Source organism: Oncorhynchus gorbuscha, linkage group LG25 (assembly GCF_021184085.1).
Source record: "Oncorhynchus gorbuscha isolate QuinsamMale2020 ecotype Even-year linkage group LG25, OgorEven_v1.0, whole genome shotgun sequence".
Lineage (NCBI taxonomy): Eukaryota > Metazoa > Chordata > Actinopteri > Salmoniformes > Salmonidae > Oncorhynchus > Oncorhynchus gorbuscha.
In genome coordinates, this window is record NC_060197.1 from 37,336,137 (window position 1) to 37,355,071 (window position 18,935).

General features: G+C 46.9%; 1 protein-coding gene across 7 annotated transcripts in view; it reads right to left on the minus strand.

The window, feature by feature from the left end:
* LOC124013620 (neurexin-2-like) overlaps positions 1-18,935 on the minus strand; it is a 1,135,017-nt gene that overhangs the window by 9,807 nt on the left and 1,106,275 nt on the right. For all 7 annotated transcript variants that reach the window (XM_046327950.1, XM_046327944.1, XM_046327948.1 and 4 more), the window contains 2 exons: positions 10,029-10,357; positions 2,723-2,801 (listed from right to left, as the gene is read on the minus strand). In XM_046327950.1, the coding sequence (XP_046183906.1) occupies positions 2,723-2,801; positions 10,029-10,357 (408 nt within the window). The remainder of the gene's footprint in view (positions 1-2,722; positions 2,802-10,028; positions 10,358-18,935) is intronic.

The window sequence follows — 18,935 nt, forward strand, 5'->3', positions numbered from 1 at the left end:
CACATAAACTGAAATTAGGTATACTATTCAGATTTTTGCAACCGGGAAATTGCGCCGCGATTTCTGCATAGTGCACCTTTAAAGGGAAGTGAACCTTCCATCTCGCTGATGTGGAGCTCTGTGACAGCACTGTCACCTGCCCTCTCATGAGACATTACTGTAGTGTACATGTGTGGGAGAGAGAGAGAGAGAGAGAGAGGGAGAGTAAAAGAGAGAGGTAGAAAGAGGTAGAGGTAGCGAGAGATAGAGTTAGAGAGAAGTAGAGAGACGGAGGGAGAGAGCGAGAGAGAGAGAGGGGTAGATAGATTGTTAGCAGGCTAAAGGGCGGCAGGTAGCCTAGTGGTTAGAGCATTGGGCCAGTAACCGAAAGGTTGCTAGATTGAATCTGTCAATCTGCCCCTGAACAAGGCAGTTAACCCACTGTTCGTAGGCTGTCATTGTAAATAAGAATTTGTTCTTAACTGATTTGCCTAGTAAAATAAAGAGAGAAGACTGGAACTATCTGTATCTCTTTGTGTGACTATGTGCGTGAGTCCTCCAAAGCTGATGCTGTGGTGTAGATAGCAGGGCTTTGTTAAAGGGAGCCCTGCTATGTATTCTTCCTATTCTGTCTGGGGCTCATTAAAAGTGAACGAAACCAAATCCAGGCTCGGTTGGATGATGTAATTACAGCAAGTCTAACGAGGCCAAATATTAATTAGCCCGGTGGGAGAGGCAGGCAGGGCAGATAGAAAACTCAGACGTTACGCAGGGAGGGATACAACATCTCTTTCTCTCTTTCTCTGTCGCTCCCTCTCTCGTCGGAGAGCAAGGAGACGTGACGCACATCTCAACGCCAATCACTCCTCCAAGATGTGGCTTTCCACCCCTCTCTCTCGCTTTCTCTCACTGTCTTTCATTCTTTCATGATCGGTCTCACTCTCTCCCTCTCTGTCGCCTGTTCCCCTTATTTAACTTTGTATGTGTGTTTTGATATATATATGTGTGTGTGTGTGTGTGTGTGTGTGTGTGTGTGTGTGTGTGTGTGTGTGTGTGTGTGTGTGTGTGTGTGTGTGTGTGTGTGTGTGTGTGTGTGTGTGTGTGTGTGTGTGTGTGTGTGTGTGTGTGTGGGTGTGTGTTTCTTTCCCTTTGGACTCCACTGAAAAGCCTTCAGAGAGTTACAATGCCCCTGCAGCCGGTTCATATGAGAGGTAGATCTCCCCAGTCATTGGCTCATATGAGAGGTAGATCTCCCCAGTCATTGGCTCATTTGAGAGGTAGATCTCCCCAGTCATTGGCACACATCAGATAATGCTAGGTCTCTCACAGGGGTTTTGATTTCAAGGAGGGATTCAGGCTGTTGCCACCCCCCTCTACCACGACTGTGATATGTGGTTGTCTCACCTAGCCATCTTAGGATGCACTCACTGTAAGTCGCTCTGGATAAGAGCATCTTCTAAATGACTAAAATGGAAAGGTTTACAGAACATAATGTTTGTGTGGAGGATAAATGTGTGTGTGTGTGTGTGTGTGTGATGTTCTGTCTCTCAGGGAAGGCCAGACTGAGTAGAAACTTTCCCCGACAATAGTATGAGAGACAGCCTAGTGTCTATCAGGGAAGGCCAGACTGAGTAGAAACTTTCCCCGACAATAGTATGAGAGACAGCCTAGAGACAGCCTAGAGACAGCCTAGAGACAGCCTAGAGACAGCCTAGAGACAGCCTAGTGTCTATCAGGAGCTGTGTGATACCGCTCTGTCTTCAGCTACTGAAAAACGATCGTTTCTCATTCTGATAACACCTCTATTTCGGCTTCCACCACCTACAGTTAACCCACGCAGAGAATTGATCTAGTGTGGAATATTTTGGCTTAGTGTAGATCAGTGTTACCTAGTAAGCACAGTGATTCCCATAATCTCCACCCACTTAATTAAGGTGTAATACGATTTTCATGTGGTTTTTAACAACACCTTAACATCGATTTAATAAAAATTGTCAAACGTAATGTAATCTTTGCTGAGTTCTATTCCACATCAAATGAAAACAAGATTTAAAAAAAATGGAACATTAACTAAGTATTTCATAAAGGTTATTTCTAGACCTCCTAGGTTGCTGTAGGGAAAGCATTTGATTTGAGTCTTCACTGGAGAACACAAACATGCCCAGTGGAACCTAGCTCTGGCAGTCTTAGCATTATGATGCATGTAAGAGTTCTTGGCAGTTCCCAGGCAACCGGCCAGCGCACAGGCAGCCAGCCAGTGTCTTGAAATCACGGTAAAATCTATCAACATCCTGCCCTTTTCACACCCCCGTCCATCCCATGACAGAAGTTTGTTTGACCTTTCTGTTCACGTCGACATTGCTCAGCTCCGAGTCCACTCAGCCGCCACTGTGAGGCGGACGGTCGAGAGGAGTTCAATGTTGAACCTGTCCGGCCCCAATTCGATCGGAGAGACTGATTGGTGCAGCTCGTCTAACACCTGCAGCTACCCAATTAGGAAGCTAGGTTACTTTGCAGATGGCTCGGGTGACTTTGGAGCTGTCACTGCACCACTTTGAGATCTTAGCCAATGAGAAACCAGGGTGGGTGCACATCTGGCCAATCAGAGCTGCATATGAGAGGTCATGGGGTCACAGTAGTAGAAAAAATTGGGTTAGGGGAGCTAGCTGTTTCTGTTCTTGTGGGTCTCTGCTGGGCTGATGGACCCCCTGAAGTGGACACAGAACCCCCAGAGTGGACTCACCATTTCCAGGCTCACACTCCTCCAAGTCCTCGTCATCGCTGGGACACTCAGCAGACGCTACCAATATGTCATCCGTGTTCTGTAACAGAGAGGGAGGGAGAGAAAGAGAGAGAGGGGAGGGAGAGGGTGTGAGAGGGGGTTCTATTTCTGGGGAAAACAGGAGTTTTCTCCTGTCAATGGGACCTGACTAGGATCAACTCTGGTTGTAGGATGTAACTAGAGCCCAAAGTTTACACATCTCCATTTTGAGTTCACCACACTCCATATAATACAACCCAGTGATAATACATTGTTGACGTCCATTAAGCCCAGAGCCACAGCACACTACATTATCACAGTGGAAGTTAGGTTAATAGCGGCCATAATAAAAAGCCCATTCAGAACTCTGTGCTCTCACACCCCTGTACTGCCTGGCAGAATACCTTATCTATTCTCCTCAACCCCCAGGCTCAAGTTAATATTCAAGACAAGCTCAAGCCTGAAGGAATACAGGGGGGAGGGATGAGGGCTCTTTATCATGAGCAGCACAATTGATTTGAGCACAGTGATTTGTTCACTGTGTCTGTACACAGAGTTCTCCTTTATGTATCCATAGCCAGGATGGATTTACTTATTCATCAAATTGTGTGTGTGTGTGTGTGTGTGTGTGTGTGTGTGTGTGTGTGTGTGTGTGTGTGTGTGTGTGTGTGTGTGTGTGTGTGTGTGTGTGTGTGTGTGTGTGTGTGTGTGTGTGTGTGTGTGTGTGTGTGTGTGTGTGTCCACCTGGACTTAATGAGCCCTTGGTAAAATCTGCACCAGACACACTCTTCCATTTCATTTACCATCTCCTAAATGGGCAGCGCTCCCTTTGATAACAAATATCTAATGATGTTGTAGCCTAGAATGGATTTCTAACGTTGTGCTTTCAAAGTATTGGTCTTTAAATGTATATTTGATGAGTATTTTCTCTGTCTGGATATAGAACGTGGTTAATGAGAGGGGGAAACAGCAGATGAATACAGATATGAAGGATCAGGTGGTGTTTGAACATTTGTTACGTTACATTTTAGGAATGCAGCTTGTTTAATGAGAGAGGGAAACAGCAGATGAATACAGATATGAAGGATCAGGTGGTGTTTGAACATTTGTTACGTTACATTTTAGGAATGCAGCTTGTTTAATGAGAGAGGGAAACAGCAGATGAATACAGATATGAAGGATCAGGTGGTGTTTGAACCCTTGTTACGTTACATTTTAGGAATGCAGCTTGTTTAATGAGAGGGGGAAACAGCAGATGAATACAGATATGAAGGATCAGGTGGTGTTTGAACCCTTGTTACGTTACATTTTAGGAATGCAGCTTGTTTAATGAGAGGGGAAACAGCAGATGAATACAGATATGAAGGATCAGGTGGTGTTTGAACCCTTGTTACGTTACATTTTAGGAATGCAGCTTGTTTAATGAGAGGGGGAAACAGCAGATGAATACAGATATGAAGGATCAGGTGGTGTTTGAACCCTTGTTACGTTACATTTTAGGAATGCAGCTTGTTTAATGAGAGAGGGAAACAGCAGATGAATACAGATATGAAGGATCAGGTGGTGTTTGAACATTTGTTATGTTACATTTTAGGAATGCAGACATTCACTTCCTTCATCCGGACACCTGGACGACCTGCGCAAGCTGCACTGTTGACGTCTTGCTGCAATACTTTTCATTCATCCAGATCAGTGTTAACCAAATCTCTCCACGGGCCAGTTCCATTTATTTAGTCTATTCCAGTACCAGCACACCTCATTAATTAGGGCTCCCGAGGGTGCAGTGGTCTAAGGCACTGCATCTTGGTGCTCGAGGCGTCACTACAGACCCTGGTTTGATTCCAGGCTGTATCACAACCGGCCATGATTTGGAGTACCATAAGGTGTTGCACAAATGGCCCCAGTGTCGTCCGGGTTAGGTTTTGGCCAGCGTAGGCCGTCATTGTCAATAAGAATTTGTTCTTAACTGACTTGCCTAGTTAAATAAAGGTTAAATAAAATAAACAAATGAATTCAACTAGTAACTAATCACCAAGCTTTTGATGAGTTGAATCAGGATTTCTACATGTAGTACTGGAATATACATGTACCACGGTAGTGTAATGGCTGGTGGTACTCAGTGTAGGGTAAAGTTTCTCCTAGACGCTGATCTGGGGTCAGTTGAGCATTTCCACCTATAATGGTTAGGGTTAAGATTGGGGGAGGGGAATATGATCCTAGATTTCTACCAAGGGGAAACTTCAGGAGAAGAGATGACTCCCCCCATTCTGTACCATGTAGTCTGCTATCAGTGCAAATCAAAACCAGCAAAAGTGACGGTATTATTTAAACATCAAATAATTATTTGTCATGATCAAAGCGTCTCAATCAGAATAGCTGAACGGTTTTTTCTTCTTCTCTGCCTTGGAGAAATCTGGGTCAGTTCCCCTGTGTCCCGTCCCCCTATCCCGTTTCGATGGTGTTGACGTAGCATCACGTCGAGCAGAAGGGGGGCTCCTGGCTCGTTAAAGCAGCCCTGCGACATTAGCTTGCGCCCCCAGTTGAGGCTGTACAGTACTTATAGAGCAATTACCAGGTTTGGTCTAGCGCAAAACACATGACAGCCTCCATAAGCTGGCCTATTAACTGCACAGACGACAATGTGTGTGTGTGTGTGTGTGTCTGTGTGTTGGGGACACAATGCTAGCTAACTGATAAATGCATGGGTCATGTGAACGTGGTTGAGAGGAGCGCCCCGTCAGATCGCTGGCACAGGAAATGGAACTAAGAAGATCAACAGGATCTGACGGGCAGACATCTTAGCTGTTGAATGTAGCGTATGATCTCTGCACTTCTTCAGCTGTAAAGCGATGGGCCATTTCAGCCATAGTTGTAATGTTTGATATGGGACTTGGGGACATGTTGGCTTTTCCTTTTGTCTTTGTCATCGTTGTCTTTCCACTCCCCCAAAACTGAAATACTCATGTTCTGTCTCTTCCTGTCCTCTCTTCCCCATACCGCCATCCCTCTCTCTGTCTCCTCTATCTCCATCTATCTATTTGTTTGCCTCCGTCTGCTACACCCAACCTCCCCTCCGTCCCTTCATCTCTGTCTTTGTCTCATCTCTCTCTCCTTGTCCACCAGCGGGAGAGCAAGGCGAGCTCGCCGGGCCGTGAAAACGACACATCAGCTATTAGTGTAGCAAAAGGAAGATATACCAGGAAAAGCAGGGTATCGACAGAGCCATCCGTTAGAGTGGTGAAAGCTGGGTTAGACCAACAAAGCATCTGTACTAATGCACACGGCTGAATTCCACCAATTTGTTTTGGGACAATGGACTAATGAAATAAATACCAAAAGATTGTTTTTGGGTGGACTTTTCCATTAAGGCTTAGATCATAGAATTTGTCATTAATTATGGTACTTGGTTGAGTAACTTGTTCGTAATGGGCGTTGCTTTCAAAATAAAATGTTATTTAGTGTTATCTTATGTAGGTACAATGCAATATAGCAAAGACATTAACATTTTTGAGAAATGCGGGAAAAGGACTTATTCGCTCTCAAAACACACTGAAGGTAGGATCTGAGGGTGTGTTATGACTTTGTGCCGTGCATAAACGTCAAGCCATAAACATTATGCTCACTAACGATAGCAAACAACACAGATATCTGCAGGAGCTGACTGTGCCTCCGAGTACCAGGATGCAAACAGACATGAATCATTGATCTCATGTTTACTAGGCTCTGAGAGTAGCTAAACAGCACACCAGCATGTCTCCTGCATAACCATAGCAAAGAGGTCATCAGATATAACATAGGGTGTAATTTAGGACGCACCCTATCTCCTATATAGTGCACTACTATTGACCAAGGCCCATAGGGAATAAGCTACCATTTGGGAGGCACACACAGTGTGTAATATGGCTCTACAGAGGTCCCTAAACTCCATTCCTAACAGTAGTGCCAGTTGCGTCATACTGTACATCATTGACTTTGGAAGGACCGACTATCTGCATTGATAACTGTGCAGATCCCCAACCATTGAATTATACATTACTTTGGAAGGATGGCGAAGCTAGCAGCATTGATCTTTATACTGTCTACAATGTGTGATCTCCTCTCTCCTCACAACCGATAGATAGAGTACATGGACAGTCAGCGACTGCTTTGATAACACCATGTAGAGATAATTAAGCGACTGCTTTGAAAACACCATGTAGAGATAATTAAGCGACTGCTTTGAAAACACCATGTAGAGATAATGAAGCGACTGCTTTGCTAACAGCATATAAAGATAATAAAGTGACTGCTTTGATAACACCATGTAGAGATAATGAAGCGACTGCTTTGCTAACAGCATATAAAGATAATAAAGTGACTGCTTTGATAACACCATGTAGAGATAATTAAGCGACTGCTTTGATAACACCATGTAGAGATAATTAAGCGACTGCTTTGAAAACACCATGTAGAGATAATGAAGCGACTGCTTTGATAACACCATGTAGAGATAATGAAGCGACTGCTTTGATAACACCATGTAGAGATAATGAAGCGACTGCTTTGATAACACCATGTGGAGATAATGAAGCGACTGCTTTGATAACACCATGTGGAGATAATGAAGCGACTGCTTTGATAACACCATGTGGAGATAATGAAGCGACTGCTTTGCTAACAGCATATAAAGATAATAAAGTGACTGCTTTGATAACACCATGTAGAGATAATGAAGCGACTGCTTTGATAACACCATGTAGAGATAATTAAGTGACTGCTTTGCTAACAGCATATAAAGATAATTAAGTGCATTTCCCCCCATTTATTGAATTTAGTCATTCTGAAGTCAAAGGATTGTGGCTCTGGCTATGCAGTGCGATCAGGGATGGACAATGATGGTGCAATAGCTCACATTGAATTAGATGGGACTTGATTGGTGTTTGCAGTGTGTTAACCAGAGATATGAGACACCCACCCCTCTCTAGTCTACCCCTACACACCCTCTCATCCCCCTGGCACGCTCAGTCTCTCTCAAGCAGCCTATCTCTCTCTCTCTCGCTCGTTTCTCTTCTCTCCGAGAAGCTTTTAGTTCAATACAGTAATTAGCACTGTGTTATCAGCTCAGGAGAGAGAAAGAGAGAGAGAGAGAGAGCGAGAGAAGGGAGAAAGAAAGAGGGAGAGTTAGGGATTTGGTATGAGAGCAGTGTTCTTCGGCAGAGAACGCTTAATCATGGTAGACTGGCATGCTGAGAGCTTTGTGTGATTGAGCTTAGGTAAGCTTGAGGACAACAGGGTTGGGTAAATTACCATTACTCCCAACCCTGGAGGACAAGGAGGGTGGTAATGAACAACTTGTTGGAGACAAACCCAATGTTAATTGGTACTTTTTCATATTTGCAACGCAACACCGCGCAAGTTTGTTGAAATGTTAGGAACAGCCCCAGCTTGCGTAAGAACTGAGCCTTACCTAATCCACCCTTACATAATTGGGTATTCTGTAACGCTTGAAACATGGAACAAAGTAAACAAACGGATAGGACTGGGAGGCATGGCGACTACATGGGGACTGGGTGGCATGGCGACTACATGGGGACTGGGTGGCATGGCGATTACACAGGGACTGGGAGGCATGGCGATTACATGGGGACTGGGAGGCATGGCGACTACATGGGGACTGGGTGGCATGGCGACTACATGGGGACTGGGTGGCATGGCGACTACATGGGGACTGGGTGGCATGGCGACTACATGGGGACTGGGAGGCATGGCGACTACATGGGGACTGGGAGGCATGGCGACTACATGGGGACTGGGTGGCATGGCGACTACATGGGGACTGGGAGGCATGGCGACTACATGGGAACTGGGAGGCATGGCGACTACATGGGGACTGGGAGGCATGGCGACTACATGGGGACTGGGAGGCATGGCGACTACATGGGGACTGGGTGGCATGGCGACTACATGGGGACTGGGTGGCATGGCGACTACATGGGGACTGGGTGGCATGGCGACTACATGGGGACTTGGTGTGACTGTATGTCTACTGTAGGTGGTGCATTAGTTCTGTCCCCTATTCTTCCCTAGCTTCCACTGAGGAGTGAGGGATCCAGTCCAGATTAGTCCTGCAAAATCATAGCCTTCAGACAGACAGACAGACAGACAGACAGACAGACAGACAGACAGACAGACAGACAGACAGACAGACAGACAGACAGACAGACAGACAGACAGACAGACAGACAGACAGACAGACAGACAGACAGACAGACAGACAGACAGACAGACAGACAGACAGACAGACAGACAGACAGACAGACAGACAGACAGACAGACAGAGAACAAAAACATGTTTGGAGGGTATGCCACAAGTGTCTGGCTACGTGTGATTGGTAGGTCTGGATGGGTATGATTGGTAGGTCTGGATGGGTGCGATTGGTAGGTCTGGATGGGTGTTATTGGTAACTCTGGATGGGTGTGATTGGAAGGTTTGCATAGGTGTGATTGGTAGGTCTGGATGGGTGTGATTGGTAGGTCTGGATGGGTATGATTGGTAGGTCTGGATGGTTGTGATTGGTAGGTCTGGATAGGTGTGATTGGTAGGTCTGGATAGGTGTGATTGGTAGGTCTGGATAGGTGTGATTGGTAGGTCTGGATAGTTGTGATTGATAGATCTGGATAGGTGTGATTGGTAGGTCTGGATAGGTGTGATTGATAGGTCTGGATAGGTGTGATTGGTAGGTCTGGATAGGTGTGATTGGTAGGTCTGGATGGGTGTGATTGGTAGGTCTGGATGGGTGTGATTGATAGGTCTGGATGGGTGTGATTGGTAGGTCTGGATGGGTTTGATTCATATTACCCCTAACAATGTGTTTAGGCTTCGATCAGTGAAATTGCTTTGGAAGGACTCAAGACTCAGTCTGCATTGCTAGGGTATACTAGACTGTGAAATTTATATGGAGTTCATTTGAAGTTCAAGTGTGATTTTGTAGAGAAGGATAAACTTCATGAAACATTCATGACCCCTATTATCTCATACCACTTACTAAGCCATCTACCACTGTAGTTAGAAAGTTGTCCTTATGGGCACAGCTCTAGGATCAGATTATCCTTCCCAAACCCCATCATCTCAAAGGAAAAACTCAAAACTGCTTTTTGATTACTTTCTTGGACCCCGGCAGGGAAACTTCATCCCCTTTCCTCCTACTCAGCCCAGGCCAGTCTATAGTCTACATCCAGCCTACTCTACTCCACCCTACCCTAACCCAACCTACCCCATCCTAACCCACCCTAGTCCCCATCCACTAACCTGTGTGACACTGTCTCTCATGGTGGGGGAGCGCTGCTTGCGGGTGGTGGTGGTAGCCATCGTGGTGGTTGTCTCCATGATGGTGGTGGACATGTCGGCCAGCGGCGTGGTGCTGGTGGTGTCTGTGGTGAGCACCGAGGGCACGTCGCCCACCAGCCGCAGGTTGCCCTGGGCCTGCACGTTGGGGTCGCCCTCGGCCGCCAGCTTGAGCACCTGCAGCCCGTTGTAGTAGAGGCCCGAGATCTGGCCCTGGAAGTGACGGGCCTTGTCGCCGCCACCACCACCGATCTTGATGAACGCCTGGCTGTTGAAGATGGTCAACTGTCGACCTGGTGGAGGGAGAGCAGAGAAATGGGGGAGAGAGAGAGAGGGAAGAGAAAAGTGGTAGATAAAAAGGGGTAGAGAGGTGGGCAGAGAAACAAAAAGAGACAGACAGAAGAGAAAGAACAAAGCAGAAAGAGGAAAGGAAAGCGACGAGGAAGACACTATCAGTCTCTGTCTCTCCGTATGCTGACCAATTCCCCACACTCACACATACAGACACAGAGTAATGAAACAACGGGGGACAGTATCCATCACATGAGGGGGATTTCCCCTGGTAACACGTTAGGGAGATTGGAACCTTGCCTGAGCCGTTCTGCTGCAGGTGGCGGCCATTGCGGCTCGACTCTGGCACACGCAGGCCGCTCAGTTTCATAGCAGAGCCTGAAGAATGTGGAAACTGGCAGAGTAATAGATTGCAGGCTGTAGTAGTGGTATGACCCTGAGGCAGGGGGCTGGGTGGAGATGCATCTCATTCCCCACAGAGGTGGAATACATTGCAGGCGGTGCTAGCCAGTGTCATTGACCCCACCTCACCTGAGACACACAAATGATGAAGTGCCTCGGAGAAAAAAAACAAAAAACATCCCATCCCAGAGAACGGAGACGGACGAGCCGTTTAGCCAAAATAAACCCCTTTGATGGAAATGGTTTTCATGTTTAATTCAACGGCGCTCTCTCTTCTCGTCCTCCAGTCATTACTATGCATCTGGATTGGACGGATGAGGGTTCGTCCCATTTGCATGATCCAATACTAATGTGTTACCAGGGGGGGGGGGGTGATCTGAGGAGGTGGACTTGTTTTCATTTATTCTCCTCTTTTTCTTTGCTGATGTCAGTTTCCCCTCTGCTTCCCTCACACTCATTTTCTCAGTGGATGGGGTGTCATACTGGGCCAATCAGGTTGCATATCAGAAGTGATGACACTTGACCTCATTCATGGGCTTCCCGGGGGTTGTGGAGAGTGGAGGGAGGGGTGAGAGAGGATTACTGTCGGATATTTATTTGTAGGAAGTGGGTTAAAATGTAACTTGATGAGGTAATTACGGCAGAGAGAGAAAAGAGAAGAGGAGGAACCAAGAGAGGCCTGTCTTAATGGATTAATCAATCCCTGTTGAGAGAGAGAGAGAGAGAGAGAGGGGAAGGAGTGTGCATGCGTGTCTAATCGGTGCACAATATGTATAGTAATAATTGACATTAGGAAGATAAGATTATTTTGACATTTCTACATTATAAACTCCTAGAGGACAGACTTCAAGCCTTTAGAGGACATAAATCCAAAATAGCTTCCATTCCATTTCAATTAGCATTACTTTTTATTATCCTAATGGGGTAACATTATTGTGTGTGTGTGTGTGTGTGTGTGTGTGTGTGTGTGTGTGTGTGTGTGTGTGTGTGTGTGTGTGTGTGTGTGTGTGTGTGTGTGTGTGTGTGTGTGTGTGTGTGTGTGTGTGTGTCAGCAATAAAGCCTCCAGAGAGACAGTCCATTACACATGTCATGCCATCATTAGATGTGATGACTAGGTCCTCCATGCCTGCCATACAGTATGTTGACAGAACATAGCTCCCTCTCACTCTATTATCTCTGTAAAGATACAGTTTAACATGTTCTGTTGGGAAATGAGGGGGAGGGGAGAAGGAGGGGGAGGGGAGAAGGAGGGGGAATGGAGAAGGAGAGTGAGGGAGAGAAGGAGGGCGAGAGAGAGAAGGAGAGGGAAGGGAAATGAGGGGCAGAAGGAGAATGAGGGGAGGGGAGGGGATAAGGAGGGGAGGGGAGAAGGAGAGGGAGAGGAGAAGGAGATTACATTGAGGATGGACAATAGGAAAACACATGCATGTAGTAGGTGCACACACACACACACACACACACACACACACACACACACACACACACACACACACACACACACACACACACACACACACACACACACACACACACACACACACACACACACACACACACACACACACACAGGAGTTTTACCATGGTCAGGTCATGTGGTCAGGAAATACTGCTGTTTCAAATGAGTTCAGCTATCAACTAGCTGAAATCTGGAATCTCCAGTAGCTATGAGGAAGCTAGGGAATACAGTACCCTGCTGAGTCTTAGCCAGTAAGAAGGAAATGCGTAGGTTGAGAAAAGTAAACTAAAACAATATTTGAAAACAGTATTCAACACCTGAGAGGTCCTTGGGGGATCCTTGAAGATGTTTTATTTTCTCCTCTACACCAGTCAGAGGAATAGATGCCCTCAGGAAGAAAGTGGAGGGAATCAGTGTTTATTTGTGAGACTGTCCGAGGGAAAGGAGACTTTAACAGGGGCTGATGAAGTTATTGTTTCGGGGCCTGCCGGGTTAAATTGAAACTGACGTGTCACTTCAGAGCCAATTTGGCCTGGGAGGGTTTAGAGGAAGGGAGAGGAGAGAGGAGAGAGGTGAAGGTCTTGGCACAACTGGCAATCAGACGGCTTAATATGACACAACCAGGTGTGTGCGTGTGTGCATGACCGCTCGCATAATAACATGCGTGAGCTGTCTGAGACGTGTCATCAAGGTGACCTTTACCTGTACGTGTGATAGGTAGCCATTTGGAACATAAGGTTTTTTCCTCTGCGTGGGTGTGTGAGTGTGTGTGTGAGTGTGTGTGTGATCTAACAGGGCTGGGCTGCATTAATGAGAGTTCATTGTACCAATTTGAGTGTTGGATCAGGTGTCAGCTCCCTGGTCTCCTCTCTCTCTGGGCCCTTATGATGATGGGCACATAATGGCCCTAGGGCCCGGGGCCCAGGCTCTAAAGGCTGGGAAGGGAGGTGACAGTCACTAGCTGGTCCTCATTAAAGCAGACATTCAGGACGATACACACTACTGCCTAAATAACTTCAGCCCTGCTGATTCTAGAGTGATGGACGTCCTTCAGCCCTGCCGATTCTAGAGTGATGGACGTCCTTCAGCCCTGCCAACTCTAGAGTGATGGACGTCCTTCAGCCCTGCCGACTCTAGAGTGATGGACGTCCTTCAGCCCTGCCGACTCTAGAGTGATGGACGTCCTTCAGCCCTGCCGACTCTAGAGTGATGGACGTCCTTCAGCCCTGCCGACTCTAGAGTGATGGACGTCCTTCAGCCCTGCCGACTCTAGAGTGATGGACGTCCTTCAGCCCTGCCGACTCTAGAGTGATGGACGTCCTTCAGCCCTGCCGACTCTAGAGTGATGGACGTCCTTCAGCCCTGCCGACTCTAGAGTGATGGACGTCCTTCAGCCCTGCTGATTCTAGAGTGATGGACGTCCTTCAGCCCTGCTGATTCTAGAGTGATGGACGTCCTTCAGCCCTGCTGATTCTAGAGTGATGGACGTCCTTCAGCCCTGCTGATTCTAGAGTGATGGACGTCCTTCAGCCCTGCTGATTCTAGAGTGATGGACATCCTTCAGCCCTGCTGATTCTAGAGTGATGGACGTCCTTCAGCCCCTGATTCAGCCCTGCTGATTCTAGAGTGATGGACATCCTTCAGCCCTGCTGATTCTAGAGTGATGGACGTCCTTCAGCCCTGCTGATTCTAGAGTGATGGATGTCCCTCTGCACTGAAGGAACTCAAGTCACATATTTATTTGTCTCTCTCCCTGCATCTCATTTTCTCTCACACACTTAACATGTAGCTCTTCTCTGTCCCCAGCTTCCTCTTCCTCTATCATTAGGACATGGCTGTAGCTCTTCTCTGTCCCCAGCTTCCTCTTCCTCTATCATTAGGACATGGCTTTTACTCTTCTCTGTCCCCAGCTTCCTCTTCCTCTATCATTAGAACATGGCTGTAGCTCTTCTCTGTCCCCAGCTTCCTCTTCCTCTATCATTAGAACATGGCTGTAGCTCTTCTCTGTCCCCAGCTTCCTCTTCCTCTATCATTAGGACATGGCTGTAGCTCTTCTCTGTCCCCAGCTTCCTCTTCCTCTATCATTAGGACATGGCTGTATTGTGTTTGTCCTCTGCTGAATCCACATGGATGTTCTGTGTTCTAATCCATGAGGGGGGACATCCAGTCTATTTGATTGACGGGATGACACTAGTTAGCTAGCACTGGGGGTAAGAATAGCACTAGGGACCAGGGAAACCATGTAGACAGAGAACATGAGAGAAAGAGTGATATAAAGGAAGTGATTTACAGGAGAATAAGAGGGGAGGATGAGAAATGCTGTAGAGAGAGTGAAGCGTCGTAAGACTCCAGGCCTCATCACGACCTTCTCTAAGGCCTCACACTTTATCACTCATTACTGGTGCAACCAGGAAAATAGTACCAGTCCCTTGGTTGCTCTGAGACAAGAGAGGATCAGGGAAGCAATGAATGCTCCTCGCTCCATAAATGGGGCATCTGGGTAAAGGGGAAGGAGGCGTGGAGGCAATCACTTGCGACAACGGCGAATCACACGAGAGCTTAGTGGCTGATAGCTTAGCAGGGCGGCTAGGAGGTAAGAGAGGTATTCCCGCTTCGATTTCCTCACTGAGGGGGATGTGGTAACAATCTCTTAGCCCAATGCTATGACCCCCTTGTGTAGCTGTGAAGGAGGGGTGTGCTATTTTTTTGTGTGAGGAAATGTCGAGACGGGTTGAATTGTTCTTGGTGTCGTAATCTCCCAATTGTTAACATACGGAAATGAAAAAAGATTGACTCTGCAGTTGTACCCGTTGGCGGTTATTGTGAAATTAGTGGTTATATGGAACAACGGAATGATGAAATAAAACATTGAATACTATTCATATTATGAGATTAAACATTTCCGTAAGTGATTTCTTCTGGTGTTTTTTTGTTTGTTGGGGGGGGGGGGGGGGGGAAGCCTAGGCACACTAAGATAATCAATTAATAAGATATAATGTTGATCTTTTGGTGCCAAATAGTGTTCCTTTGTGTATGTTATGTGTATATTGTTGTGTTTTAATATGACTAAATAACCCAGTTGATCTGCCATTTTTGCTTCTGTTTTTTTTTACGATCAAATAAACAAAACCCCCAAAAATGGAATCTACGAGGGAGAAAGAGAGCCAGACTGATGGTGAAAGAAAGATCTGTGGTTTTACATCATTCTTACTATCTTTATGATTTCTCTTTTTATTTCCATCGAAAATGAATGGATACGGACAGTGCTATAAGACACCCAGAGAGACTATAGCCTGTACGAGTTAACCACACGAGTTAACCACACGAGTTAACCACACGAGTTAACCACACGAGTTAACCACACGAGTTAACCACACGAGTTAACCACACGAGTTAACCACTCGAGTTAACCACTCGAGTTAACCACTCGAGTTAACCATACGAGTTAACCTGTAGACATAGAAGAAAGATTGGGGAATTGGGACATGGGAAAGGACAGGAGAAGGGAGGGAGACAAACGAGGACTAAAGGAAGATAACAGGCTGAGGATGGTATGTCATAGAGTCAGGGGAGGGAGGGAGGGACGAAGACATGACAGGCCTGATAAAGGAGAGGAGTGAGAAAGGGTACAAAAAGAGTGTTAACCAGGGATTATGGGAAGGGAAAAAAGGTTGAGAGAGAGAGAGAGAGAGAGAGAGAGTGAGAGAATAAAAAATAAATAAAGGGAGGGAAAGGAGGAAGGAGTTTGTAAAACAAAGGGAGAGAGAGTGATGGAGAGAAGAACACTGAGAGAGAAGATGAGAGAGAACCCAGGGGAGAGAAAGGAGGAGAGTTACTGTAACAGAGGGAGAGATGGAGAGAAGAACACTGAGAGAGAAGATGAGAGAGAACCCAGGGGAGAGAAAGGAGGAGAGTTACTGTAACAGAGGGAGAGATGGAGAGAAGAACATTGGGAGAGAAGATGAGAGAGAACCCAGGGGAGAGAAAGGAGGAGAGTTACTCTAACAGAGGGAGAGATGGAGAGAAGAACACTGAGAGAGAAGATGAGAGAGAACCCAGGGGAGAGAAAGGAGGAGAGTTACTGTAACAGAGGGAGAGTTGGAGAGAAGAACATTGAGAGAGAAGATGAGAGAGAACCCAGGGGAGAGAAAGGAGGAGAGTTACTGTAACAGAGGGAGAGATGGAGAGAAGAACATTGAGAGAGAAGATGAGAGAGAACCCAGGGGAGAGAAAGGAGGAGAGTTACTGTAACAGAGGGAGAGATGGAGAGAAGAACACTGAGAGAGAAGATGAGAGAGAACCCAGGGGAGAGAAAGGAGGAGAGTTACTGTAACAGAGGGAGAGATGGAGAGAAGAACATTGAGAGAGAAGATGAGAGAGAACCCAGGGGAGAGAAAGGAGGAGAGTTACGGTAACAGAGAGAGAGATGGAGAGAAGAACACTGAGAGAGAAGATGAGAGAGAACTCAGGGGAGAGAAAGGATGAGAGTTACTGTAACAGAGGGAGAGATGGAGAGAAGAACACAGAGAGAAGATGAGAGAGAATCCAGGGAGAGAAAGGAGGAGAGTTACTGTAACAGAGAGAGAGATGGAGAGAAGAACATTGAGAGAGAAGATGAGAGAGAACCCAGGGGAGAGAAAGGAGGAGAGTTACTGTAACAGAGGGAGAGATGGAGAGAATGACATTGAGAGAGAAGATGAGAGAGAACCCAGGGGAGAGAAAGGAGGAGAGTTACTGTAACAGAGGGAGAGATGGAGAGAACACAGAGAGAAGATGAGAGAGAATCCAGGGGAGAGAAAGGAGGAGAGTTACTGTAACAGAGGGAGAGATGGAGAGAATGATATTGAGAGAGAAGATGAGAGAGAACCCAGGGGAGAGAAAGGAGGAGAGTTACTGTAACAGAGGGAGAGATGGAGAGAAGAACATTGGGAGAGAAGATGAGAGAGAACCCAGGGGAGAGAAAGGAGGAGAGTTACTCTAACAGAGGGAGAGATGGAGAGAAGAACACTGAGAGAGAAGATGAGAGAGAACCCAGGGGAGAGAAAGGAGGAGAGTTACTGTAACAGAGGGAGAGTTGGAGAGAAGAACATTGAGAGAGAAGATGAGAGAGAACCCAGGGGAGAGAAAGGAGGAGAGTTACTGTAACAGAGGGAGAGATGGAGAGAAGAACATTGAGAGAGAAGATGAGAGAGAACCCAGGGGAGAGAAAGGAGGAGAGTTACTGTAACAGAGGGAGAGATGGAGAGAAGAACACTGAGAGAGAAGATGAGAGAGAACCCAGGGGAGAGAAAGGAGGAGAGTTACTGTAACAGAGGGAGAGATGGAGAGAAGAACATTGAGAGAGAAGATGAGAGAGAACCCAGGGGAGAGAAAGGAGGAGAGTTACGGTAACAGAGAGAGAGATGGAGAGAAGAACACTGAGAGAGAAGATGAGAGAGAACTCAGGGGAGAGAAAGGATGAGAGTTACTGTAACAGAGGGAGAGATGGAGAGAAGAACACAGAGAGAAGATGAGAGAGAATCCAGGGGAGAGAAAGGAGGAGAGTTACTGTAACAGAGAGAGAGATGGAGAGAAGAACATTGAGAGAGAAGATGAGAGAGAACCCAGGGGAGAGAAAGGAGGAGAGTTACTGTAACAGAGGGAGAGATGGAGAGAATGACATTGAGAGAGAAGATGAGAGAGAACCCAGGGGAGAGAAAGGAGGAGAGTTACTGTAACAGAGGGAGAGATGGAGAGAACACAGAGAGAAGATGAGAGAGAATCCAGGGGAGAGAAAGGAGGAGAGTTACTGTAACAGAGGGAGAGATGGAGAGAATGATATTGAGAGAGAAGATGAGAGAGAACCCAGGGGAGAGAAAGGAGGAGAGTTACTGTAACAGAGAGAGAGATGGAGAGAAGAACACTGAGAGAGAAGATGAGAGAGAACCCAGGGGAGAGAAAGGAGGAGAGTTACTGTAACAGAGGGAGAGATGGAGAGAATGTGTCCCACTGTGCTCGCTAAATGCACGTAGGACTGATACAACTTCAGTAGATCATACAGCGCGAGCTTTCCCCTCTCCGTTTCTTGTTAACTAATCATACTGCCATTGAAGCAGCTAGGCTGAGAGAAACCACAGGACTCTGCTAATGGATCCATGGGAAACCTGTTCACGTCAACTGTATCACTGCTCCACTCTCCAGTGACCAGAAGAGAATCGCTCACAGGGGCGTAGTGCATCTACATCTGTGTATCCATCCACCTCCTATGTTTGCTTGACAAGAGAAAAAAAGGACAGATGAGCCGTCAATTAGTAGCTGAGCCCACGAAGCCGTGGAGGAGTGGGCTGTGTCCGGGGCCACGCTCGGCTGCCTTATGCACAGATTGCCTGTCTGAAGACTGAGGTAATGAGAGCAAGACTACAACCTTGATGTGGAGTGGAGGAGGTGGCTTGAACACAGCTTAGCCCCCTTCCAAGTGGCTAACGTGGGGGGGGAGTGGCAGGAGGAAGGTGGGCTGTTCTGGATCTAATGGAACCCTAGCGGGAAGGATCAGAGGGATTGGAATTGGAGACGAGGTGACTCTTTCTCTCCGACATCATTATGTTACCTCTCGTTCTGATTATCCAGGAGAGAGGGAGGGACACGCGGGCACAGAAGAAGAGGCTACCATCTTAAGTGTTTGCGGTGGCGACTCGGCTAGTAGAGAGGATGGAGGGATTACCCAGGGCTCCTCCACTGCGCA